Raw genomic sequence first — 26,849 nt, 5'->3', positions numbered from 1 at the left:
TATTCAGTTTTCAAGTTTCGGTTTCGGATTTTCAAATTCAGTTTCAGTTTTCAAATTCAGTTTCATATTTGGTATGGATGTTAACTTTCAGTTTTAGTTTGGATCAAGATATTCTATATTCAAGTGATTCTAGCTCCAGATAGAAGTACATTTTCATTCAAGAACTGGCACTTTCAATCATTCTAAGACTGCATTCAGGTTGAAGTATATATGTTTACTATCAGGTTCACTTTCCAAATTCAGTTTGAATTTTCAAATTAAGCTTCTGTTTTCAGTCTTCCATGACGGTAGATTTCAACTTCAGTTTCAGATTCCAAATTCAATTTTAAATGGTGTGGATGTTAACTGTCAGTTTCTGTTTGAATCAAGTGATGCATATTTCGAGTGATTCCAGATCCAGTTGGAGGTATATGCTCAGTTCTGGAAGTGGCATTTTCAGTCATTCCGAGCCTATATTCATTTGAAGTATATATGTTTCGTATCAGTTTCCGATTTCCATAAGAGTTTCAAATTTCATTTTCATTTTGAAATGGTTTAGATGTTTGATATCAGTTTCAATTGCAATCAAGATGTACATGATCCGGGTGATTCGAGATCCAGTTTGAAGTAGACCTTCATACCCGGAACTGGCAATTTAGATCAAGTGTTGATATATTCAGTTTGATGTATACATGTTTAGTTTCTGTTTAATATCTGGAATTCAGTTTCTATTTCAATCACGTGAATCTATATTCAGATGATACCTGTGTACAGTTCCTGTTTCAACTGTTAGATCAAACAGATATCTACAATCATAATCAGTTCCATTTTATGAAAGAGTGGATTGGAACATTCTTTTAGATTTGAATACTGAAATCTGTTTGAATCTAGGGTCACAAATCTCGGATTCAATCTCCGAAACCATCTATATTTAGTGACATAGGAAATGAATGGAATGTGAATATGGAGTAGACAAGTGATTTAAGATTTATTTTTAAAACACGTACATACCTATTAGTGTAGGTTATCAAATGGCGATGGATAATGAAGAGGATGAAGAGATGGAGAGGGCTATTGTTGTTCAAGTGATGGCAGCTTGTGTAGCAACTGTTGGGGAATATTGTCGCCATTACATGTTTAAGCAACCGGCACGACGCAGTGATGATGAGCGAGCAAGGTTTATCAACTCTATCATTCAGGTCAGTGACAGGGATTGTGTCACTCAACTCAGGATGAATCGAGAAGCATTCTTTGAACTATGTACTAAACTACGTGAGAAGACACAGTTGTGTGATACTCATAATGTCAGTCTTGAAGAACAACTAGTAATCTTCCTACACACTATGGGACATAACATTCGCAATCGGGTAATAAGCCACAGATTCATTCGATCGGGTGAAACCATTAGTCGCCACTTTCATCGTGTGCTGGGTGCACTTGTCTCATTGTACCCTGAGTACGTAAAACAGGTCAAACCAGAAACAGAAACTCCTGTGGAGATCCAAACAAATTTACATTGGGCTGCGTATTTTCAGGTATCATTTCAATTGATGGTATATATATGTTGTCGACGCTGGATATGCTCATTCACCTGGTTTTATGGCTCTATACCGTGGTGTTCGATATCACTTGCAAGAATATCGAACCGGGAGAGCCCCCGCAAACATGAGTGAGTTATAGAACTATCGACATGTACAACTACGCAATGCCATTGAGTGTTGTTTTGGCGTCATGAAAGGCAGATTTCTCATTCTGAAGACAATGATGCAGTATGAATTCCAAACGCAAGTCAAGGTAGTAATAGCCTGCTGTGTCTTACACAATTTCATACGATCGGGAAATGAGTCTTTTCAAGATATACATGACATTGATATAGCAATGGCTAAGGCGAAGAGTAACGCAACACCGCACAAGGTCTTTACAAGTGATGAGAGGCAATGGTTGCTACGAGTTACTCAACGAGAGAAGGATGCGTGGATTAAAGTGCGCGATGATATTGCGACTCGATTGTGGGCTGATGCACAACAAATAGTAGGAGTAGATCATAACTCTTGCTATAGTTCGTGTTTGGATGTTAGAAACAAAAATTTTATATGTTTTGTTGCATTGAATGTTAAGTGTTGGTCTATGACGTATCACTTGGTTGAATGTCTACGAATATATTTCTAAACCAGTATAACTGATCTCATTCTTAAAATATCGTCGTTTATATTCTAACCTAGTGGGTAGACATTTGGTAAGCGTCATTCATACTTGTATGATAATGATTTTATATGTACTTGTCCGTTGTATGCGTAGGTGAAATGTCGGAATTCGAGTCAGATGCGATATCAACGCCAACACAGTCGCCAGCGAAAACACCAGTACTCCTAACTCAATGTTCTCCACGGCAAAAGACAGTGAAATCCCTTGCCGAGCCTCTATCCCGATCTGCAAAAATCAAATGGATTCGAGCAATGGATCAAGTATTATTTGACGCATTGCTTAAACAAATTACGTGGAGACGTAAAGCCGACAATGGTTTTAAGAGAGAGGCATACCAAGCCGCTGCTGAAGAGGTGACAAAGCATACTGAAATAGTTGTGAATTGGCAGAACGTGCAGAACCGGCTGAGGTATTACAAGAGAGAATACAATTTTGTTAGGGACATGCTCACCGCCAACGGCTTTGGCTGGAATAATGAGCGAATGGTGGTTAAGGCACCAGATGAAGTTTGGGAGCAGTATCTAAGGGTAAGCTCTTACAACTTTGTTGATTACAATCCATATAAAAAAGTTTGCATGTGTTAACAGCCCATTTGTGCAATACTATTCTTTACATACTTACAAGTGGTCATTTCTTGTAGTCTCAACCCCGCACTGAAAGACTCCGAGGCAAAAGAATAGAGCGAATGGATGACTTGGCAATTATCGTTGGATCTGATCAAGCTACAGGAGGTCAAGTGCAAGGAAGTAGTAGTATGGCTGCATCCTCCTCTCGAATTCAATGAGATCTCAACGAGACCTGGACCGATCTCGAAGATGATGCTGATGATACTATTGACCTATCGGAAGCTTAGCGGACTCGACAGGGAACAATCAATTTGCATTAGATAGTCCTTCGATGTTAAATCAAATGTCCCGTAGCACTCCAACTCGTACATCGGATAATGACAGTAACCGTGCTGGGAGCACGTCCACGAAATGTATGCGGCCTCCTCGTCCCTGTGATGTACTTGGCACCTCTCTGAATGGTGTTGCAGAGGCAATGAAAAATTTTGGCCTCGGGAGAGGTAAATCGTACTAATAAAGTTCTTGAAGTCTTCGAAGAGGTGCAGGGGTTGACCAACGCAGAGTTCATCGAAGTTGGTCAGCTGTTGAGCAGGGACGATAAGCTGTCATCTTTCTTTGTTAGTCTTCGACTTGAGCGTTGCGTCAAGTGGTTGAAGCAAACACTCCGCAACAAATTTGGGGATGTAAGAGTTGGATTCGTTTGACAGGCAATCTTACTTGTATCAGATTTCATCTTTCTTTCTTTCTTTTTTTTTTTTTGTGGGCTTGTAATAACTTTTATACATACGTTTGGTTTTTTATCTTTTTGGATTTTGGATTGGTATGTTTAGTATACAGTGTATACCACACAAGGACGTGGTGTGGTAAATTATCATTCGATTATGTGATATGTTAATTAGTTTATTCTCAAATGCTTTCTATATGCACATATTTGACATATAGGACCACACAGTTTGACTGGATAAATGGTACGCATTCACTATTTTTTTTAATACCTATGATTACATATTTATCCACTTTTTTGTCATTGCAAATGCCTAATAACTTCTAAACGCATTTCTATTCAAATACGTGTGTATACATTTCAATAATGGACATGTGAATGCAGATGGCCAAAGAAAAGTACTCTGTGGTACTGGTACTTGGGATGATGCAAGATTGGAGGTGGAGGGATTTAGCGATGGCAGACAGAGAGCTTTCAAGAATTGGAAGGAAGCTACCGCATGTTGGGATAATTTCTTCGGTACTACAAGTGCACCGTCGGGACCCGGCTGAGGATCTTAGGCGGGATCTGTTATCATAGTTTCTGATGAGGTTGACGTCCATCATTCGTCAACTTCGTCATTCCAACAGACGACTCGGACCATGGTTTCCAAGGCCACGTCGATTGATGATCCCACCCCGTCTTTTGGAGAGAGAATCTGTGCAATTCTGGTTGCCGTCTTGGTTTTTCTTTGCGTTGTTTATTATTATTAAATTTTAGGTAATTATGCTGGACTGTATAATTCGGATAATGTTTGAGATTTTCTTCTGTTATTCTATGGATTCTACCTACATGTTATAGTTTATATGAACTGGCAATATTTAATGCGGACATAGAGACTTGCCACTTGTCTGCTACATATTATAGTTTTTCAAAATGTTTTATCCTGGCCAGTAGTGGCCACTTCATCAATTGGGTTGAAGGTGTAATGGAGCGATTGGTGGCACGACCACAGCTATAGTGGACCCGCCGTGGATTGGCTACTACCCCTGCCACCAGCCCCAGTTATGGTGGTCTGTGCTCTCTGGGCCCCGCCATGATGTATGTGTTTAATCCATTCCGTTCATCCATTTTCAAATTCAGTTTTAGGGCTTTATACGAAAAAATGAGAAGGATATATATCTCAGGTGGACCACACCACAGAAAAACGGCCAAAAATGGATATCCACCATTTAAATCATCCGAAGGCCCACTATACTGTTCTTTTGACATCCAATATGTTGATGAGGTCATACAGACCCAGATGAAGGGAAAAAACAAAGACCAGCTACATCCAAAACTTTTATGGGCTCAAAAAGTTTTTAATGCTCAAAACTCATTAAAAATTGTTTCCTGTAACGTGGTCCACTTGAGATTTGGATTAGGCTAATTTTTAGTGTAATGGCATAAAGTGATCTATAAAAACATATGGACGGAATGGATGAAAAACATACATCATTGTGGGTCCCACAGAGCACCGACGCCCAGCTATGGAGCTGGTGGCAGAGGGGTAGCCAATCCGTTTCCGATCCCAATCCATCCGTACAGTGTAGTTTGAAACCAGCTTCAACGGTGGTTCCGCATGGGACGTCTCACATGTCCAAACGTGCAGGCGGTTTTGGCCCAATGGGATCTTTCCAATCCCGTGTGTATCCAAACAGATTCACTTTACTACTCCCAGGATATTCTGAGTATCCAAACAGCCCAACGTTTTAGGTCCTGAGATATAAGAATCCCATGGGACATCCGACCGTCCACTGACACCGCCATCATTACCTTAAAACCCATCCCATCCCTCCCAATCCCATAGGATCACTTGTAGAGACCTCGTGCAGTGTTGCGTTACTCTCCGCCTCAACCTTTGCTATACCAATGTCATGTACATCTTGAAAAGACTCACTTCCCGATCGTATGAAATTGTGTAAGACACAGCAGGCTATTACTACCTTGACTTGCGTTTGGAATTTATACTGCATCACTGTCTTTAGAATGGAAAATATGCCTTTCATGACGCCAAAACAACGCTCAATGGCATTGCATAGTTGTGCATGTCGATAGTTATATAGCTCCTTTATGTTTGCAGGAGGCTCTCCGGGTTCGATATTCTTGCAAGTGATATCGAACACCACGGTATGGAGCCATAAAACCAGGTGAATGAGCATATCCAGCGTCGACAACATAATATTTCCCTACACATTTGAATGAATGTTGTATTAAGCGAATATTCGAAACATTCATTACTATTACTCAGATGGATAACAGTTGAAACCAATAACGAGTACCATTTGGGACAAATAACGGATCATCTGTTCGAGTCAGAGAGTTATGTAGCACCCTAGCATCTGAAGCTGAACCCTCCCAACCGGCCAAAACATACTAAAAAATTCATATCAAATGAACATGCCGCCAATACGTTTTGAGATAGGACCCCTTTCCGATTGCAAAAACTCGTATGGTCGGCTGCTTGTACATGAGCAAGAATGTGTGTCCCGTCAATTGGACCGACACAATCCTAATTGCATTTCATCAAATTTCATTTAGGGACAGACTTGTCAATGGAGGTATGTGAAATTCTCTATATATATAAATCTACTGTCAATTGAAATGATACTTGAAAGTACGCAGCCCAATGTAAATTTGTTTGGATCTCCACAGGAGTTTCTATTTCTGGTCTGACCTGTTTTACGTACTCGGGGTACAATGAGACAAGTGCATCCAGCACACGATGAAAGTGGCGACTAACGGTTTCACCCGATCGAATGAATTTGTGGCTTATTACCCGATTGCGAACGTTATGTCCACGGTGTGTAGGAAGATTACTAGTTGTTCTTCAAGACTGACATTACGAGTATCACTCAACTGTGTCTTCTCACGTAGTTTAGTACATAGTTCAAAGAATGCTTCTCGATTCATCCAGAGTTGAGTGACACAATCCCTGTCACTGGCCCGAATGATAGAGTTGATAAACCTTGCTTGCTCATCATCACTGCGTCGTGCCAGTTGCTTAAACAAGTAATGGCGATAGTATTCCCCAATAGCTGCTACACAAGCTGCCATCACTTGAACAACAATAGCCCTCTCCATCTCTTCATCCTCTTCATTATCCATCGTCATTTGATAACCTACACTAATAGGTATGTACGTGTTTTTAAAATAAATCTTAAATCACTAGTCTACTCCATATTCACATTCCATTCATTTCCTATGTCACTAAATATAGACGGTTTTGGAGATTGAATTCGAGATTTGTGACCCTAGATTCAAACAGATTTCAGTATTCAAATCTAAAAGAATGTTCCAATCCATTCTTTCATAAAATGAAACTGATTATGATTGTAGATATCTGTTTCAACTAACAGTCGAAACAGGAACTGTACACGGGTATCATCTGAATATAGATACACGTGATTGAAACAGAAACTAAACATGTATACATCAAACTGAATACATCAACACTTGATCTAAATTGCCAGTTCCGGGTATAAAGGTCTACTTCAAACTGGATCTAGAATCACCTAGATCATGTACATCTTGATTGCAACTGAAACTGATATCAAACATCTAAACCATTTCAAAATGAAAATGAAATCTGAAATTCTTATGGACATCGGAAACTGATACGAAACATATATACTTCAAATGAATATAGGCTCAGAATGACTGAAAATGCCACTTCCAGAACTGAGCATATACCTCCAACTGGATCTAGAATCACTTGAAATATGCATCCCTTGATTCAAACAGAAACTGACAGTTAACATCCCCACCATTTAAAATTGAATTTGGAATCTGAAACCGAAGTTGAAATCTACCGTCAAGGAAGACTGAAAACTGAAGCTTAATTTGAAAAATTAAACTGAATTTGGAAAGTGAACCTGATAGTAAACATATATACTTCAACCTGAATGCAGTCTTAGAATGATTGAAAGTGCCGGTTCTTGAATGAAAATATACATCTATCTGGAGCTAGAATCACTTGAATATAGAATATCTTGATCCAAACTAAAACTGAAAGTTAACATCCATACCAAATATAAAACAGAATTTGAAATATGAAACTGAATTTGAAAACTGAAACTGAATTTGAAAAGTGTATCTGAATTTGAAAATCCGAAACCGAAACTTGAAAACTGAATATAGACTTGAAAGGTGAAACTGAATTTGACAATCTGAAACTGAAACCGAATATGGAATCTTAAACAGGAAATATATATATATATATATATATATATATATACAATGGACTATATATTGCATCAGATTGATTGAATGTACCAGTTACAGAACTGAACAGATAGGAATTTGAAACTGAATCTACAAACTGAATACAGCAAAACTTGAATTAAATCTGTTGCGGGCCGGAACTGAACATCCACTTCAAAGTGGATCAACTGAATATAGACTCAGAGGAATCTGAAAATGCCAGTTCCAGAAATGAACAGATACCTCCAATTAGATCTGGAAACACTTTCAATACTCATCATTTGCTCTAAAAAAGAGAAACTGGCAGTTAACATCCATACCAATTAAAACTGATTTTGGAATCTGAAACTGAATTTCAAATTTGAAACAAGGAAGATATAAATCTGAAGCTGATTTTGAAAACTGAAACTAATTTTGGAATCTGTAACAGAAAGTAAACATATAAATTGACAGTTAACATCCATACCAATTAAAACTGATTTTGGAATCTGAAACTGAATTTTAAATCTAAGACAAGGAAGATTTGAAATCTGAAGCTGATTTTGATAACCAAAACTAATTTTGGAATCTGTAACAGAAAGTAAACATATATACATCAACCTGAATGTAGACATTTGAATGATTGACAGTGATTGGTCCAGAACTGAAAATAGACTTCAATCTGGAGGTAGAATCACTTGAATAATCACTTGATTCAAACTAAAACTGAAAATTGACATCCAAGCGAAATCTGAAAGTGAAATCGAAATCCGAAACTGATTTTCCAAACTGAAACTAATTTTAAAAACTGAAGTTGAATTTGAAAAGTGGATTTGAATTTAAAATCGACGCATAAATTTGAAAACTGAATCAGAAACTTGGAATCTGAAACAGGAACTATACATATATACAATGGACTAAATATTGCATCAGAATGATTGAAAGTGCCAGTTCCAGAACTGAAAATATACTTCAATCTAGAGGTGGAATCACTTAATTCAAACTAAAACTGAAAGTTGACATCCATGCGAAATCTGAAAGTGAAATCGAAATTTCAATCTGATTTTGAAAACTGAATGATGGGGACATCATGCGCGCACACACACGCACCCCCCCCCCCCCCTACGCACGTACATACGAAGAAGGAGGGCCCCATTGTCGATCTGGCTCGACGACGACATCCAAGGAGGGCTTCCTAGTTAGAAGACAAAGTTTGGTTCAAAAGAGTGGGCCCGATAGTCAAGTAAAGCCCATCGTGGGATCTCATGATCGTGGCCCACTAGTCGGATTGATCTCATACTTTAGGTCTTACTTATTGATATTATTTAAAACATCATGAACGCTTTAGATTTCTTTGTTTGATTTTTATTTTAGTTTACTTCATCGCCAAGTAATAGGTTGCGCATATAGTGCAAGTTTTGGGGTATAGGGTTTTCCTATAAATAGGCACCCCTTGTAGCTCTTTTGATTCCATTGAAGATTAATAAAAATTCTGTGTTTTCCTACTCTCTGAGTTGTGAAGCCTAATTAGGTGCAAAGCCCTCCCTTCATCGAAGGGTTAAGTACCGTGGTACGAAGCCACATCTATCCCGATTCACCCCCATCCATCGTCATCTCTACTACCAATCTTCTATCATCCCTTCTTCTCATCTCACCTTATTAGCTACACTTCGAATCAATCATCTATTGCAGTAATTCTCCTCCCCACAACAGAATTTCAGAATCTGGCCCTACAGGAGGGCTGAAACTTCAGCGGAGCACCACAAACAAACCGTGCATCGGCTCGAGCTGAGATTTGGGAGTTTTGGAGTCCATCCTTGGCCAACCAGGGCCAAAGATGTCTTTTTTTGAATAGTGGGCCCCACACGTGCGGCCGTGATCACATGCACGTGCGTCTAGGCCATTGTTGCTATCCGCGCGCGGGAACTATTTTCCAGTTTAGGTTTTCTTCTTATTTTACCCTCTCATACCAGTTTTTCATAAATGCTAACTCTAGACTACATTATCCTTAATTTATTTGCCCCTTTTTTCACCCTAGGGTTCCTTGAATTGAAATTGGTGAATCCCTTGGATTAGGGACTAATTCTTATGCATGTGTGGTTGATTTCTATTTCCCTTTGACATCGTTTGGCTTATAATTTTTATTGGTCTAGCCCTAGCCTGTGTCGGCCTGGACCCGCATAGATTCCCCTTTTATTGAATGTTTGGACTATCATGTGGGATGTGGAATTTGTGTAATTGTTTCTGAATTGGTATGATCTAAGCCTGAATTCTTGCACATCATACTTGAATTTCATGTCCTGTATCAAATTTGGTATCAGAGCTTAGGGTTCTTATAGGGGAATACATTATTTGTTTAGGGTTAGTTTGTTTGAGTCTGTCATGCATCTAGTCCATCACATGTAGCTTTTAGGAGTCCATAGTCCCTTATTTTATTAACTATATTGCTAGAGTAACATTGCATAGTCCCCTCATATAGAGTCTCATAGGATCATTTAGTCTCATATAGTCGTCGTAGAAAGTCCTTAAGTAGAGTTAGCAAGTTGTACGCCCACATGTACAGGTCATGGTTTTGGCTAGCACCCTACACTAAACATGAAACAACCGCTAGAGTCACTAAACAAGCTGTCACAGCAGATCGAGTCTTGGGATAAGTGCTTGGAACGAAGCATAGATCAACGCCTTAACCAAATAGAGGCCTCCCTCAGGACAAACCCCACTATTAGGGAAGATGGCCAATCTCAAGCAGGTGGCCAAAGGATAGACCAATGAATGGAGGTGGCCAAGGAATCAGTCATAGGCGTGCACCCGTACCTCCATCCCATGAGGGACATCAACATCATTATTTTGAGGGGTACAGCATGTGCGGCCTCGTGGCTAGAGAGAGTGCACCAGAGGCTAGTGTAGAGTTACCCATTGAGGCCATTCCGGTAGTGGATGAGTTTCGTGATGTCGTTCCCAATGATCTACTGAATGAGTCTCCTCCTAGGAGGGATATAGAGCACAACAGAACATAGGATACCGTAATACCTATAGCAGAGTTTGCGTTTAATAGTTCTGTCGATAGGTCCACAGGTCTCAGTCCTTATGAAGTCATTACTGGTTATAAACCTGGGAAACTTATTGATCTTGTCCCTATGTCACTGTCCCATAGGCTGTCAGAGTCTTTTGCGCATCAATTCATTCATGGCATCAAGAAATCTGGCAGAAGATCATGACTAGTAATGAACATTACTCACTTTCTGCATACCAACATAAACATTTCAAGAAATTCAATGTAAGGGACTCTGTGATGGTCCGCATCAGGCCAAAGCGGTACCCTCAGGGAAGTGTTCATAAATTACACGTGCGTAGCGCTGAACCATTCAAAATTATAAAACAAAACGGTCTCAATGCGTATGAGGTAGATCTTCCACCTTCCATGGGAATTAGTTCCACATTTAATGTGGAAGATCTAGTTGCATTTCAGGGGACCACTGATACATTGTCCAGCCTATCACCTAACCATCCCTAGCCTGTGTCGGCCTAGACCCGCATAGATTCCCCTTTCATTGAATGTTTGGACTATCATGTGGGATGTAGAATTTGTGTAATTGTTTCTGAATTAGTATGATCTAAGCCTGAATTCTTGCACATCATACTTGAATTTCATGTCCTGCATCACTGAAACTAATTTTAAGCCCTAAAACTAATTTTGAAAAGTGGATTTGAATTTGAATTTGAAATCGACGACAGAAATTTGAAAACTGAACCTGAAACTTGGAATCTGAAACAGGAAGTGTGTACATATATATAATGGACTAAATATTGCATCAGAATGATTGAAAGTGCCAGTTCCAAAACTGAAAATACACTTCAATCAGTAATCACTTGAATATAGAATCACTTGTTTGAAACAGATAATATGAGGCCCACCCTTTCATATCCATTTACAACCATATTTTCAAATTTGAAACTGAATTTGAAAGCTGGAATTGAAACAGAAATCCGAAAATGAATTCAAGCATAAATACCTGACACTAAGTACAGCAAAATTTGATTTAGATTGCCTGTTCCGGAACATCTACTTCAAAGTGAATCTACAATCTCTTGGATATAGAATAACATGTTTGCAATTGAAAGTGAGAGTATACGTCTATACCATTCTCAAACTGAAATTAAAAACTGAAACTAATATTGAAAACTAAAACCGCTACTCCTACTATTCAGTTGAAAATGACAAATCCATCCCTTGTTCACTGATATTGAGATATGAAAATGAAATTGAAATCTGCAACTGATATTGAAATCTATATCTGAATTTGAAATCTGAAACTGAATATGAAATCAGAAACTGAATATAGACTTAGAATCACTTGCATATCTCATCAGTTTATTCAAACCGATTCTGAAAGTAAACATCCATCCCAAAAAAAAATAAAGAAAGAGACTTGAGATATGTACTTCAAACTGGTATAGAAAGATACACGCTAGTGGAAAATGGGAAAATTATAGAAAGTTATATGCCAGAGGAATCTTAGACTAAACATATATACTTCAAACAGCTATGATAGTTAATTGCCAGTGGTCATGGGAATCTGTAATAACAGTCGACATGGGCAGAGCATGAACATTATACAGATGTGCAGGCCTGTGCATGTATGCTCCCAAAAATAGGACTTGCTCCCAGTGTAGGTTTTAAAATGCCACAGATCCTACTCTAATAACTGGTAAGGCAGTACCTAGTCTCCTATATCAAATCAGATATACGGCTTGGAGGTCCCTACTCGAAAATTTCTGTCATGCACAACTCAAAGACAATAGGAGCCTGCCATTAGTACAAAACCTCAGAAGGAGATGGGCGACCATATACATCAGTGCATGTCGGCCTGATCACCTACAATCTGCTACGAGCCAACCTGTACTGGGCATTTTAACATTCCAGCCAACAGCCGTAAACGAGATCAGGCAATTAACTACCCGTCCGCCCCATGCTGAAAATTTCAAAAGCCCCAAATTTCTCCAGAGAGAAAAAAATAATCATAAACCCTGCAATAGATGATCAGGCCTACGTGCAACAAAACTGCCACTCTCTCAAACTATTTCCGACCGTGATTTTGTAGAAAACAGGAAAGAAAATAACCATTCTCAAACCATGGACGACCGTGGACAGGGGCGAGAAAGATCCGTTACCTTTGCAGAAAAATTCCAGCAACGTCCGCAGCTGAAGGTCCTTACACCCAATCACGCCTGCATCTTGCATCCCCTTCCTTAAATCCACCATTTTTGGCGTGAAAGAATTCACTCCCGCCATTTTTGCCCCTCTCAACTGATGGACAGAGTTTTCCCATCACTCAGTTCGTACGAAGGACTGAGGAAATCAGGTGGGATGGGCGAGAGAGAGAAGTTCCAACGGCGTTTCCAACACGGGATTGCGAAATCCCTCCATATCCCGCCTCCTGTCGTACGATGGACAAGACTGCTCCCATCCCTTGCGGTCCAAATGACACTCGAGTATATCAGGATGGGATTTGACAATTCCATCCCTCCTACTCCCACCTAAGTCGCCTACCCAAACACGCCCTAAGAGCAAAGCAAGACAATGTAACATGTCAACCAAGTTTCACTTGACTTGGTCGAGTCACGAAAAAGTACGAAGAAATCATCAAAGTCATAACATTTTTGTAACTTTGCTGGGTCAAAACCTTTTTCGACTCAATCATCATCATCATCATCTCAGCCTTATCACAACTAATTGGGGCCGGCATCATCATCACCTTTTTTATACTTAATGGCTCACTCGGGTCAGTCATGGGTGAACTCAATGACTTAGCCAACCTTGCTTTCCTGGCCCTTCAAATCTAATCAATGTTCTCTCCTTCCCAAGCCCCCACTGATCTTCATTGCACATATGACCCGACCATCTTGATTTGCTCTCCGCCATTCTCTTATTAGGATTACCAGGTAGCTTCAAAACTAACATATATCTTCACCATCATAGACTTGCACTGCTATTTGGAGTAGGCTTATATCTCATGGTAGCTTGGTAATAATTCAAGATGGAATGATGGATGCCCACTTGATATCAACCCTCCTCAACCTTGGATGTTAACCAGAAAATCCAATTGGAGTAGTCTTATATCTCATGGTAGCTTGGTAATAATTCAAGATGGATGCCCACCTGATATCAACCCTCCTCAACCTTGGATGTTAACCGGCAAGGGAAATTGCACACCGGGTGGATTACCTACTTCAATAAATACGGCTATGTTTCAAAAAGAAAGATTTCAGAATCCCTTTATTCTTCTTCTTCTTCTTCTTTTTTTAATCCAACAAGTTTGTTTTGAAACATTTCAAACAAGCATGTCACCTAGGGCCCGTTTGAATACCCCCAAATAAGTTACTTTTTCTACTTACAGCAGTAGATAAGAAACTTAATTCAGATAAGTTTGGTTTATGATTAGTTGTAAGTAACTTTTTTACTTAAAAGTACTATATCACTTCAGTTATTTCTTTTAGCTTTTCTACTTTTCATAAGTTTCTAAAGAGAGGCATAAGGGAGATGAAAGAAGAGAAGCTGATAAGTATGTTGTTTACCAAACATACTTTTCTTAATAAGTAGAAACTAAGATAAGCTACTTGTGGCATAAGTAACTTATCTTAAGCAACTTACGATCCAAACACCCCCCTAGTGTCTCATAGCACCCTATAACACAGATTCCCTTCCTCAAAATGATACTGTTATTGGTCTTATGGGTAAGGCAAATTTAGTTATAGTTTAGTCATCGCTCATCAGTTATTACCTTTACCTTCTTACACTTCAAGGAGTATTATAATTATGATGCACTAGTAGGAAACCGCATGATGCACAGTGCACATGGCAGGTTGAATTATCAATTCGGTCCATCCATCTATTGGGTCCTAATAAGGACTGCTTATGTTTCAAAAACAAAACCTATGAGGCAAACCTATCCTGCTATCCATTACTTTTCCTTGACGATCAACGGCTTTTGTTTTCTACCACCATTTTAGTGACCAGCAATGGATAGAATGTCAAATAGGTGCAATGTTTTTCTATGCATGCCATCCATGCTAGGGCCCAACATATGAATGGACCGATTGGTACATAGACATGCCATGGTCACCACCAACCAAAGGATGCCTTTACAATATTCCTATTCCTCCGGCTGTAGGATCAAACCCATTGGCAGTTTTTATGGTAACCATACAGGACCATTGCAAAGAGTCTCATTCTTGGAGGTTCGGTTAGATAAATTCTAAGGTATTGCTGTAAGATACATGTCAACTTTAGCTGTTGATCTGGGGTCTTTTTCCATGATCCAAACTGTCAAATATGATACGCCTCACCATTGATTTGGGTTGTCCAGAAAATCTCCTATATATAAATATTTTATCCTTTTCATTATTCAAAGGTTAAGTTGACTGTGCAATTTCAATAGAAAATATTCATATGATCAAAGGGTTCAAATATTTCAATCTAAGAGTTCCTATTCTTGCCAATCCCCCATTCAAGGTGAGGACACTCATGTAACGGTTTGGATCATTGAAAGATGACCCACATTTGGATCAAAGCATTTCAAGAGAAATCATGAAATGCATGCAAGAAAAGCAATGTCAAAACACAACACTTGAGTGAATACACAAAAAGCATTGTACCTCCAGGTATGTCACGGCCGAATTTTGGAATAGGTATCGATGCCAAGAGTGGGATGTTGGATTCTAGAACTTTCAAAACAGCAGGGAAAAACGATGAACTGTACAACTCCATTTTCCCCACTTCATCAATGATGAAGAGATCAGTGTCTTCTTTAATCTGACATAAGAACATGATTCATGGATGTAAGGTGCAGAACCTACCACCACTACAATTAAATATTTTTTAAAAAAAATTCTAGGGTTCTTAGCCTCAGTAAATATCATGCTTTCAAATTGGTCCCGGTTAGCATATTGCTCACCACCGATTTGGGGTCTCATCTCACCCCTTGGACAAGGTAGCTGTATCATTCATGGGCAACACCAGTACATACCGAGCAATACGTACCAGTTTTGGGCGATACAACAGACTATCGTAAATATATACTTAGCTGTTCAACTCTATTCATATGAGGCCCATGCTCGGTGATCCGGACAGTTGATCTAAGTAGACCCCATCCTGGATGGGCGATACCCCAAAAACTTACCAGATTGTTAGATCCAACCCATCAAGATTTGGAATTTTCTCCACTAAATGTGCACCATTGATGGAACTATCTTAACCACATATTTGTAAGAAAGCAGTGAAATGGTGAAATAGTTAGGATCTTCAAATCTGGGATACTTCCGTGGCACCCCAATTTATGGCGGGGTCAATCAGATCGGCAATCTGGATCAGCAAACAAATAGCATTGCATGTCTAGAACTGGGAACCTCAGAAAACCATACATATGTCAAGGCTCAGGACCCTACGATTTTAATTACCAAATATTTTTGGCCATTCAAAGTTTTACAAACCACCAGCCTACCTGCAACTCGGGCTGTGCCAGTGATTCAAATGATGCAACATCTACTTTATACTTCCCAACAGTTGGCCATCTGAGAGACTCTGCACTGTCATTGTGAAATATGCATTAGCTGAAGATAAAAGCGAGCTGACAGATTTCAACCAGAACAGCGACAACTCAAAATAAAAACTAAAAAAGAAAGAAACAAAGAAAGAGAAAAGGAAAAAGATATCAAGAAACATTAAATGTTCTAAGAGTTCATTTGGAGAACCGCCTTTTGGGGGCCAGATTGGATGCAGTCCACAATTGAGGTATGAATGAGCTCAATTGCTATCTGGGCCATAGCTTAAAAACCCAGAAAGTTGACTTGATGTCCAATCGGATCAGGTCGACTCAAAGACTCAAATGAGTCTTAAGATGACTGGACTCCATATTTAACATAAATTAAAAACATTTGGAGTGCAAAAAATACTTAAAATAATTGGCAGTGTTCAAATACAAAATATAGTAAAAGTCAACATAAAATTTGTTGGAGTCCAGTTGCTGGTTTGTGTTTGGAGAGTTGAAGTTGTGAGTTCGAATTTCATTGGCATCAATTTGCCTTTGCTGGCCAACAGCAGTTGACCCGGTGATCAACTTGCTTTGAATCATGCCAAGTCTATCAACAAGTCGAGTCGAGTCGAGTCGTGCCTCAACTGCATCATGCTTGTGACTGAGTTTCTTACAAACTCCGCTCAAAATCTTGCCAAGTCAAGTTGACTCAGCTATAAATTCAAAAATAAAAAATTAAAAAAAATAAAATAAAAAATGACTCAGCTGTGTTTAGACCCACCAAGTTTTAGAACTATGATTTGGGGTGAAAAGGCAGGAAAGAGGGAACCCGGCAGATAAGTTCCTGTTTCCTCAACCACTCCCCGAACACACAACAGATTGATTCCTCTGGGAAAGAGGAATCAACCCCAGGTTGATACAGCCAACCAAGCCTTAAATGATGAAAAAGATATATTGAGAGCAAGAAACAGCCTCACGCTGCTACAGTTTCTCACGATTAGGGCAACAACTTGAAATTACTGAAAGTAGCAAGAGCCTTTAAATTGATTCATGAGCCAAACCAAATGGATAAGGACCTGTCTATAGAATGAGTAAAATCCCATCTTTTGGGATTTTTCATTCAAGAGGATAGGAATTCAAGTTTTCAAGTGTTCGATTTATTCAAAATCTCACCGTTAGCTGGGGGTGACGTTGAAAGCACCCTTTTCAAATTCATACAGGAGTCACAACAACTGAATGGGAGCTATCCTACCCAATTCAATAGGATCTGCACCTGTCCAAACAGGCCCTAAGTGTGCAAGTCCAGTCTGACTGAAAATCCAACCTCTCAATATTCCAATACTCAAATGATGGAGAACAATCGCCTACCTATGCACATCATGTTTCATGAAAGGAGAATAGCAAACCGCATGCAAGGTTTTATATTCAGAATACTCGATTGCTTTCGATGTCAGCAATATGCGATGTCAAAGAAACAGTAGAGCGCAGCTTGCCTGAAACAGACATGCATTTTATCGAAGGGAATAAGCAGATTCTTTTTTTTTTTTCAATTGGCAAAATGAAACATTTAGATAAAGCTGGAACAAGACTGTAACATAAAAGCATTATTGCCTAGAATTCAATTTGTAAGTTACGATCGCAACCGTTGCAGAACTAAGTCGTGATTCATTCTACAGACCCTTAAAGGGTACACCATATGGCTCCTCTTAGCTGGTTCATGTGCCTTAAGATTGAGGTTCAAGGAGCTGGTGCTAACATCATCTTCATCAATAAAAGAGTACAAAGTTGAACAAGACGCACTCTAACAAGAAACTCTTGAACTAGACTGACATATGATGAATACCGGCCACATATGATCAAATGGTTCCCAAGAATTGTCAGGCCCATCCAAGAATCCTGATTAAACATCAAACTGTTCAGACTGATGATCTGGACCACACTGAAGGCCCAGATTGTCTGATGGTTAGGACAATATTAAGTATTAACAGTCAAATAGTCCAGATCAGATCAATGGTACAATTGCACTGTGGAGTCATCAAAGTCCAAAGTATCTACTATTTAATTACTTATAGTTAGTCATGACTTGTTGAACAAGTCTCTGTTTAGTATCAGTAAGTCCGTGTGTATGATGACACGAACCCCATTTTTAGTCGACTTTCAAGTAAGACCAAGTTCATGTTTTTCAAGAATAAAAACATTATTAGAGTCAATGTTTTAAATATCGTTATTGCGTAATGTATTGCACCCTTGGGATACGGATACATATCGGTTATCGCATGGGATATATTGGTCACATCGCATAATGTATCCTTGTTGTTAGGAAACATGGGAACATTGGGAAATTGGTCAGATTTTTTAAGGAAACTTCAAGGATTGTTGAAAAAGACATCAATACACAATTAAAAATCTAAACATTACCAAAAAAAAAAAGAAAAAAAGTGCACATGATTGGGGTTTCCTTTGTATGGGGTCCTAATGCATGCATTGTCCAACTGAATTGATGCAAGTATATTTAAAGTCTATTCATTTAATTTATAAATGTAAGAATACATGTATGGAAACACAAGCAATACATTTAAAAGCAAAAGATTACATGTTTGATTTTGTGTTTGGATACAAAGATTGCAACTGATTTGCGAGAAATTTAGAAATTTTGATTTTTCCCAAATTTCCGCAACTTGCCCCATCTCCCTCAAATCTCAAAATCAAAGCTCCAAATCCCTGATTTTCCATGGAAGACATAAAGAATCATAGATTTGTAACCATTTGACACTGATTTAACGTGATTTACAGTGCGCGCGCGTGCGCACACACAAAAAAAAAGGAAGAAGAAGAAGAAGAAGAAGAAAGAAAGAAAGAAAGGATCGAAAATAAAAAATACTCACCGGATCGAATAGGTGGGACATATCGGCACTACCTACACATTTCGTATCGCATAGGTGGGTACCAGATATATCGTGGGATATATCAGCCGATATCATCGATATTTAAAACATTGTCAATGTTTTAAATATCGTTATCGCGTAATGTATCGCACCCTTGAAATACGGATAAATATCAGTTACAACATGGGATATATCGGTTGTATTGCATAATGTATCATTGGAAACATGGGAACATTGGGAAATTGGTCGAATTTGTCAATGAAACTTCAGGGATTGTTGAAAAAGACATCAATACACACTTCGAAATCAAAACATTACAAAAAAAAAAAAAAAGTGCACATAATAGGGGTTTCCTTTGTATGGGGTCCTAATATATGTGCTTTCCAACTGAACTGATGCAAGTATATTCAAAGTATATTCATATAACTTATAAACATAAGAAGACGTGTATGGAAACACAAGCAATACATTCAAAAGCAAGAGAAGAATAACCAGATCAAATTACATATACGTTTAATTTTGTTTTTGGATACAAAGATTGCAACTGATTTATGAGAAATTGAGAAATTTTTATTTTTCTCAATTTTCAGCAACTTGACCCATCTACCCCAAATCTCGAAATTAAAGTTCCAAATCCATAATTTTTCATGGAAAACATAAAGAATCATATATTTGTAACCATTTGACACTAGTTTACCGTGATTTAAAACAAAAACATAAATCGGAAATTGAAAATGCACACTGGATCGAATAGGTGGGATATGTAGGCATTACCTGTCTGTGCATTTCGTATCGCATAGTTGGGATACAACATACAAGATATATTGTGGGATATATCGGCTGATATCGTCGATATTTAAAACATTGGTGATTATATCCTTTCCAATCCCATAGTAGTTAGGTAGATTGCTGAATGAGGACCATGCATCTTTGGCTTTATGAAGGTCCCTAACAATGCATAAATTGGATCTTGTGACCCCACCCATCTAGGCCCTTTCAACTCAAGGAATCCAAAATAGCCATTCCTAATAAGGGCCTATTAGACAAGCATAAATCCATAACAAGATCTGATCGAGAAGCCCATGTAGCCCAGCTAGCAACCATAAGCTGATTTTCAACTTAAGTGAATCCATTGAAGACATTCTATCCTAAAAAATTCTGGAATTATCCTTTTCCAAATCCCCCAAATTATACTGAGAGGCACCATCTTCCAAAAAATGTTCCCATAAGTGGGAAATGGTCCTGTCACCCATCGCCTATAAGATCTAGAAGAGAGCCATTGAGGGTCCGAGAACTCAAAAAAATGACAGAGAAATTCGACACACCAACAAATTTGCTGTGAAGAAAAACGGTTCCCCTGCTTCATTATTCTCTCTGCACATGATACACATATTGCACATCGCAAAGTCCCTCTTTTTGATATTATCAATGGTGAGGATTTTATGGACCAAGGAAATCCATGCAAACACTTTGACTCTAGGTGGAGCCCAAATCTTCCATCACCCTAGAGTTGGGGGGGAGGTGCCATCACTATCAAAAAGAGTTGGAAGAAAAGGACTTAGAAGAGAAGAAACTAGTCTTCGACCCTTTCCAGACTTCCCATCTTCAATCAAGGCATCACATTGCACCTCGCACAACTTTCTCATAAGCCTACCAAAGGAGTTCATCTCATCATTGCACAGATCTTTGTGAAGCAACATTCCAAATAACCGATTCTCCAATCCAATGGTAGCTTTCTGAAACCTTCACCATCTCTATCAACAAAGAGCTCAAAGCAAGAAGGAAAATTTTCCACCAGAGGAACGAAATGAAGCCAAACATCCCACCAAAGCTCACCTTACTGCCTAGGCCAATGATGACATGAATCCCAAATTTGAGCAATTGGAAGATCCTATTGCCTTCATTAGAGACTCTACCCACTGCAATAATCACTTTACAAACCTCCGAGCCCCCCTTCCTAGTAGGGATGTTTGGGAATATCCTCATCTTTAGGAACATCCTCCTTCAAGTCGCCTTATTTCCTACAACGATTGTCTCGCCACATCACATTCACTCTTCACCAAACCTCCACCGCCATCTTCCAAGAAAGGCTCGGGTTTCCTTTTCCTAATCCTCCCTAGACCGATGTCACCTTCTCTCTCAATTCTCACATTTTCTCCTACTGCACATTTGTGACTCTCAAATGTCCCTTCCAAAAGAAAACCTCTTAATAAATTTTCAATTATTTTGGCCAATCCAGCCAAAATCTTAATGATAAGGGAGAATGGACTTTGATAAGTGTGTGATTCTTCTTACACGGGCAAGTAGAATCTTTTCCAACCTACCAATGATTTCTCAATTTTCTCAATAATGGGAAACCAAAAGGAGGACGCTCTAAGATTTCCACAAAGCAGGAGACCTAGGTCTTTGATCAAGAGGCTCAATTTGCTATGCACCATCTAATCCACCAAAGCTTCCTCATTTACAATTACTCCAACCAGCACAATTTTCCTTTCAGACCCGACACTACTTCGAGGCAAAGGAGGACATCTTTAAGAGTTTTTGTTTGATCCCAAGAGGCATTGCATATCATAAGAGTGTCATCCGCAAATTGGAAATGGCAATAGATAATTCAAGCAAACCCACGTGGAAACCTTTCATGAGAACAAAATTAGAGGCACTCACCAAAAGAAGGCCCGAACTCTCTATAAGTATAGAGAAAAGTAAGGGAGAAAGTGGGTCTCTTGTTGAAAGGCCTTTCAACTAGGAAAGAAGCCAATCAATGAACCATTACTCAGGATTGAGAACAAAGCTTACGAAATACATCCATTAATCCATAGATTAAAAAAAATTTACTGTCAGTGATCCATTTGATCCATATGAAGTCAAATCCCATTCTCTGAAAAGAATACAACAAGAAATCCCAATTCACATGTTCATAAGCCTTTTCCATAAAATCCCAATTCACGTGTTCTTAAGCCTTTTCCATATCAATCTTACATAGGCTGCCAGCTTTACTTATTTCTTCCTCAAGTCAATGCGCTCATTAGATTAAGGATGCTGTATAAAACCTGAATATCCTTCATAAACACCCCTAAGGACTATGAGATAACAGAGCTCCTAGCTTCTCCAAGTCCGACAAATAGGCAAACATTTGGCAAGGATTTTGTATACACTTCCATCTAAGCTAATTGGTTGGAAATCCCTAAAAACCATTGGCATTCCAACCATGGGGATATAATGTAATGAAAGTGGAATTCATGCTTTTGTTCCAAATCGAGCTATCGCGGAATTCTTCTTCTTTTTTTAACATTGATAATTTTATTAAAAGAGACCAAAGCCTAAAAAATATAAAGAAAGAAAAAAAGGTAAAAAGGAAAAGGAAAACTACAACTCTAGCCAGCTATCAGGAACTGAGCAATAGCCTTAAATCGCCCAATCCAATATATGTACTTTAGCCCTACTAAAGATCTCCAAAAATCACCCCTCCCAATTCCTGAAGCATCGATTATTCCTTTCCAGCCAAAGGAACCAGATTCCCGCTACTAGAGAAAGGCGCCAATCTTTTTACCCCATCTTGCCTATTCCAATCGTATCCTAACTACTTCCAATCCTATTCCAATCGAATAGATACCTCATTGTCATTTTTCCCAAGAAAAAATTGTATTTGAGATGTTAAATATCGCACAGAATGCATCCACCCCAAGCAATACCCAAAATCTCACCCATCTAGTTGTATGATAGCTGTTCTAGTGGCTCATGTCAATGAAGTTGCAGAAATGCCTATTTGCATAAAGTTATTGGTCGTCTCATCACCTATATTTCATTCGCTCACTCACCTCTTGTCACAACCAATGTTATTCATCTCCACGGCTATGTTACTTTTTTCTGCTTTTAAATAAATGTTTTATGAGTCTCTCCAAACTCAAGTTCCTCTTTTCAAAGCACCTTAAGTTTGATGAATGATGTTAGCGAAAATCTTTCTTTAATTATCATGTTAGCCCTTGTTCTAAAGCAAGTGGTTAACTGTCCTGCATCACTTTTACTTCATTTTGCCCCACTTCTCCTCATTCCTACTACTTCCATTACCGCCCTCCATTCTTTTAATTTAACTTTAATAAATTAGAGTTTCTTTGAAAGCTTAAAGCATGCCCATCGTTGAACTTGGCAATTCGTCCATCACTCTTTCACCATAAATCTAAAATTCTTGTATCTCAACCATTCATTCTTGAATTTGAATGGAACCAGACCATCTCTAACCACTTTGGTTCTAAAGAGAATGGGCCAATGATCCGACACATGCTTCCATAAAGTTTCTTGTCTGGGGAAGGGGAATTTAATCTCCTACTCTCCATTGATGGTGAATACCACAATCTTAGTAAGTTTACCAAACTCTTCAAATGCTAGTGTTAAATCATTGCACCCCATGCAAGGCCAAAACCTACCAAGAACACGTCATAAGGGCTTCACCTCTCAGTTTACATTCTTCATTTTGCTATTCTCATCTTCAACTTCATGTGGATCCTGGGGATGCAATTCTCTCTTCTCCAAATAGCAAATCCAAACTCTTCGGTTGGATGCATTGTAAGCCTTCATACTCCAAACAATGAGACTTTCGATATCAACACCCAAATGGGCCAAACTCCACTGGCCCTAAAGAGGTCCAAAAGCAGCCACAAGATTGATGAAATCCTTCCACAACACCTATAGCACTATATTTAAACCAAATTAGGACCTTTCAGGGGATAATTGTGGCCCGCTAAAGATCATCAAAGGATTCACACAAGCTCATCGAAGAACATGCAGTTTGTTGAGCTTCCCTTCGATGAAGAGAAAGGATATTAGACAAGTCCTTGTGTTTTCCAAAATCATCATCGTCAACACCTAAGCTTATGCCAACTAATTGAGTCGGCTACGCAAGTACGTTTCCGCCATTCAACTCTATCAAGGACCATATCCTCAGTTAAACCATAGGTCATCAATGGTAAAGGGGGCATGTGCATTAAAAAAGGGAGGCAAAAATCACTGCTCTCAGAAAGCAACTATAAAAGTTACAGACATGAATGGAGTATAGAAGATACCTGGAAATAGTCGTGGAAGCAAGGGGTCCCCTTCTACCATCTAACGTCACCACCTCAAATCCCACCCTTTCATTGTTTCCCTCTCTAATCTCACCTAGTATAGTTACATATATCATCAGCACCCATGAAGGAGACTTAAGGCTATGAATGGTCACTATTGAATTGACAAAATAAGTTCAATTAATTGGAAATGACCAAATTACAGCTAAACATAGTTTGCAAATTCATTCATGTCTGCACTGAAATCAGCCAATTCAATGCAGAACAGCCACGGGTTGAACCGAACTTTGGACTAAATCTGTTTACCCATGAATCGGTTGTAATCAGCTTATTCACGTTGTGAATTAGTGAATCAGTCCTATTCGGTGAATTTGACTGACTTGTGCCATTCTCTTAATCAAGCCTACCACAGCAACTTTTTCTCAAAGATTCTACAACCTCTTTCTTTCCAGAGGCCCAACATCCTAACAGATGGCATCATTTCCAAAGCACTTTACACTTTAATTGAAGCAGACCAGCCAACAACTCGTGGATCAACTCATTGTAGGTCAAAGCTTATTATATATTCTCATTTTGTAGTTTTTCTTCTTATTCTGGAACTTGAAACATATTTTAGGCCATGTTTGGCATGTGGCAATTAAAGAAGCATAGAAAAATATTTTGGAATTTTGGAATTTCTACTCTTAGAACTTCCAGGAAAAAAAAAAATTCCCGAAGTGGGGTTCTTTTGTCCTGTATCGGAAAGGAATCCAGACAAGCATCATTTCATGACTTCTGGAAATTCAATTAAGAGAAAAAAATCCCAAAAATAGAGAATTACTTTACCCCAAACCCGAGCCAAATGAAGCCTTAAATAAGTTTTAGTTATCAAAATGACAACATCTCATGCACAAATAGTTGTAGATGAGTTTTTTCATGCAACTAGTTGCGTGTGTGCGTGTGTGGTGAGGGGGATGGCGTGTCTATGGCATCCAACCCACCCCAATAGGGTCGCTCTGCTCCATAGTAGAAATGGGTCACGCATAAAATCAGTCCAATCCAACTATTAGGCGGGGCACACCACGGAAAACATTGGACAACACCAGAAACCTCCACATTCACGTGGGGCCCAACTTAATGGTTGGATTGGCCTAATTTTTGGGGCGTCCCACTTTCATGGTGTGGTGACCCTGCTGGATGGGTTGAATGCTATAGAAAGTTACAAAACACCATGGTGGGCTCCACACACAACTAGTAGTGCATGATACATAATCTAAGCATGCGCGTGCATGCATACACAACACTCAGACACGAGCAGCCACTCCCAAGTGAACTAGGAATCCCCTAGTTCCAGGTTGGAAGCACCCAATTCAACCTGCTTGATTCCGCATTCGGTAAGCAATCAACCAACTCCTATGGCATTGCTCACAAAGAAGAAGCAGCCCCAAAATTGCAATTGCATTCCTCTCAATCCCAACTCGAAAGCAATTCAATCGCTATCCGAAGCCAAATCCCTCCACGCAAGTACAAAGTACTTTTCAGTAACAACAATTTGGTCATTTCTACTTAACTGAAATAGTGATTGCAATCCAATTCAATAGTGTCATCCAAACGCAGCTAAACTGTGACAAAAAAGAAAGGGGGGGAAAGGGAGAGGCATCCTTACGCGTGTAAAAGCCTTGAACGTTGAGAGTAGGATTTGAGATTTTCAGACTCTCCAACACCTTCATCACCAACGTCGTCTTTCCTATCCCCTTTTATTTTAAATAAAACAAAATAAAAAATTATTTTCATTTATTTATTTATTTTTAATATTAGAACAGAGAGACAGACAGACAGACAGATAGACAGAGAGAGATGGGGATATATATACAGGAGGACCAGTGACGAGGAAGCACTTCCCTGGAGTGGCCATTTTCTTTCCTTTCTTTCTTCTGTTTTTTTCGCCTGCTGGCCTTGGTTTTGCTCTCTTATACACAGAGGTGCGGTGTATACAAGCAGTCTAACGGGCATGGACGGGGATTGCGTACTGACACTGTCAGTATCGACGTGGGTACTGGACTGTTCTATGTGGGCCCCAAAATGATGTATTATTTTATCCACGCCGTCCATCCATTTTGGGTCATTATTTTAGGTCATCAGACCAAAAATGAGGCAGATCCAGATCTCAGGTGGACGAAACTATGGGAAAACAGCGGTGAATGAATGCTTACCATTGAAAATTTCCTGTCCCACTGCAATATTTATTTGACATCCAACCTGTTGATTAGGTCAAAAATACCTGAATGAAAGGAAAAAAACAAATATCAGCTTGATCTAAAACTTGTGGCCCCAAGAAGTTTGTAATGGTGAGCGTTCAATCAACACTGTTTCCATTAGTGTGGTCCACTTAAGATTTTGATCTCCCTCATTTCTGGTACTATATCCTAAAATGATGTGTAAAAATGGATTTACGGAGTGGATAAAACGTATATATCATAGTGGGCCCACAGAGCACCGTCCAGTAACGAATGGCTGCTAGCGTCAGTAGGCAAACCGCGTCCAACGGTCACCTGAGATTAGGGTCCACCTGAGATTTTGATCTGCTTTATTTTTTGAATCATTTCGTAGAATGAGATTTTCAATACGGATGGACGGCCTGGATTTAGTCATATACATCAGTGGCCCCCACAGTCAGGGGTCCCACTCGCCTCGTGGATCGGGGTCTTATCTAATCCGCT

General features: G+C 39.1%; 1 protein-coding gene across 4 annotated transcripts in view; it reads right to left on the bottom strand.

The window, feature by feature from the left end:
* LOC131243329 (uncharacterized) overlaps positions 1–26,148 on the bottom strand; it is a 35,737-nt gene extending 9,589 nt beyond the window's left edge. The window contains exons 1-5 of one of the 4 annotated variants that reach the window (XM_058242600.1): positions 26,003–26,148; positions 25,796–25,883; positions 24,151–24,244; positions 16,176–16,260; positions 15,331–15,487 (exon numbers count right to left, since the gene is read on the bottom strand). In XM_058242600.1, coding sequence (XP_058098583.1) covers positions 15,331–15,487; positions 16,176–16,260; positions 24,151–24,244; positions 25,796–25,883; positions 26,003–26,044 — 466 coding nt within the window. In that variant the 5' untranslated portion in view covers positions 26,045–26,148. Of the gene's footprint in view, positions 1–15,330; positions 15,488–16,175; positions 16,261–17,573; positions 17,699–24,150; positions 24,245–25,795; positions 25,884–26,002 lie in introns of those variants that run through there. The other 3 variants (XM_058242601.1, XM_058242602.1, XM_058242603.1) reach the window with 3 other exon arrangements.
* Between the last annotated feature and the right edge of the window lie 701 nt (positions 26,149–26,849).

Source organism: Magnolia sinica, chromosome 4 (genome assembly GCF_029962835.1).
Source record: "Magnolia sinica isolate HGM2019 chromosome 4, MsV1, whole genome shotgun sequence".
Taxonomy (NCBI): domain Eukaryota; kingdom Viridiplantae; phylum Streptophyta; class Magnoliopsida; order Magnoliales; family Magnoliaceae; genus Magnolia; species Magnolia sinica.
The sequence above is the reverse complement of the archived record's forward strand: the minus strand, read 5'-3'. Positions and strand labels throughout refer to the sequence as shown.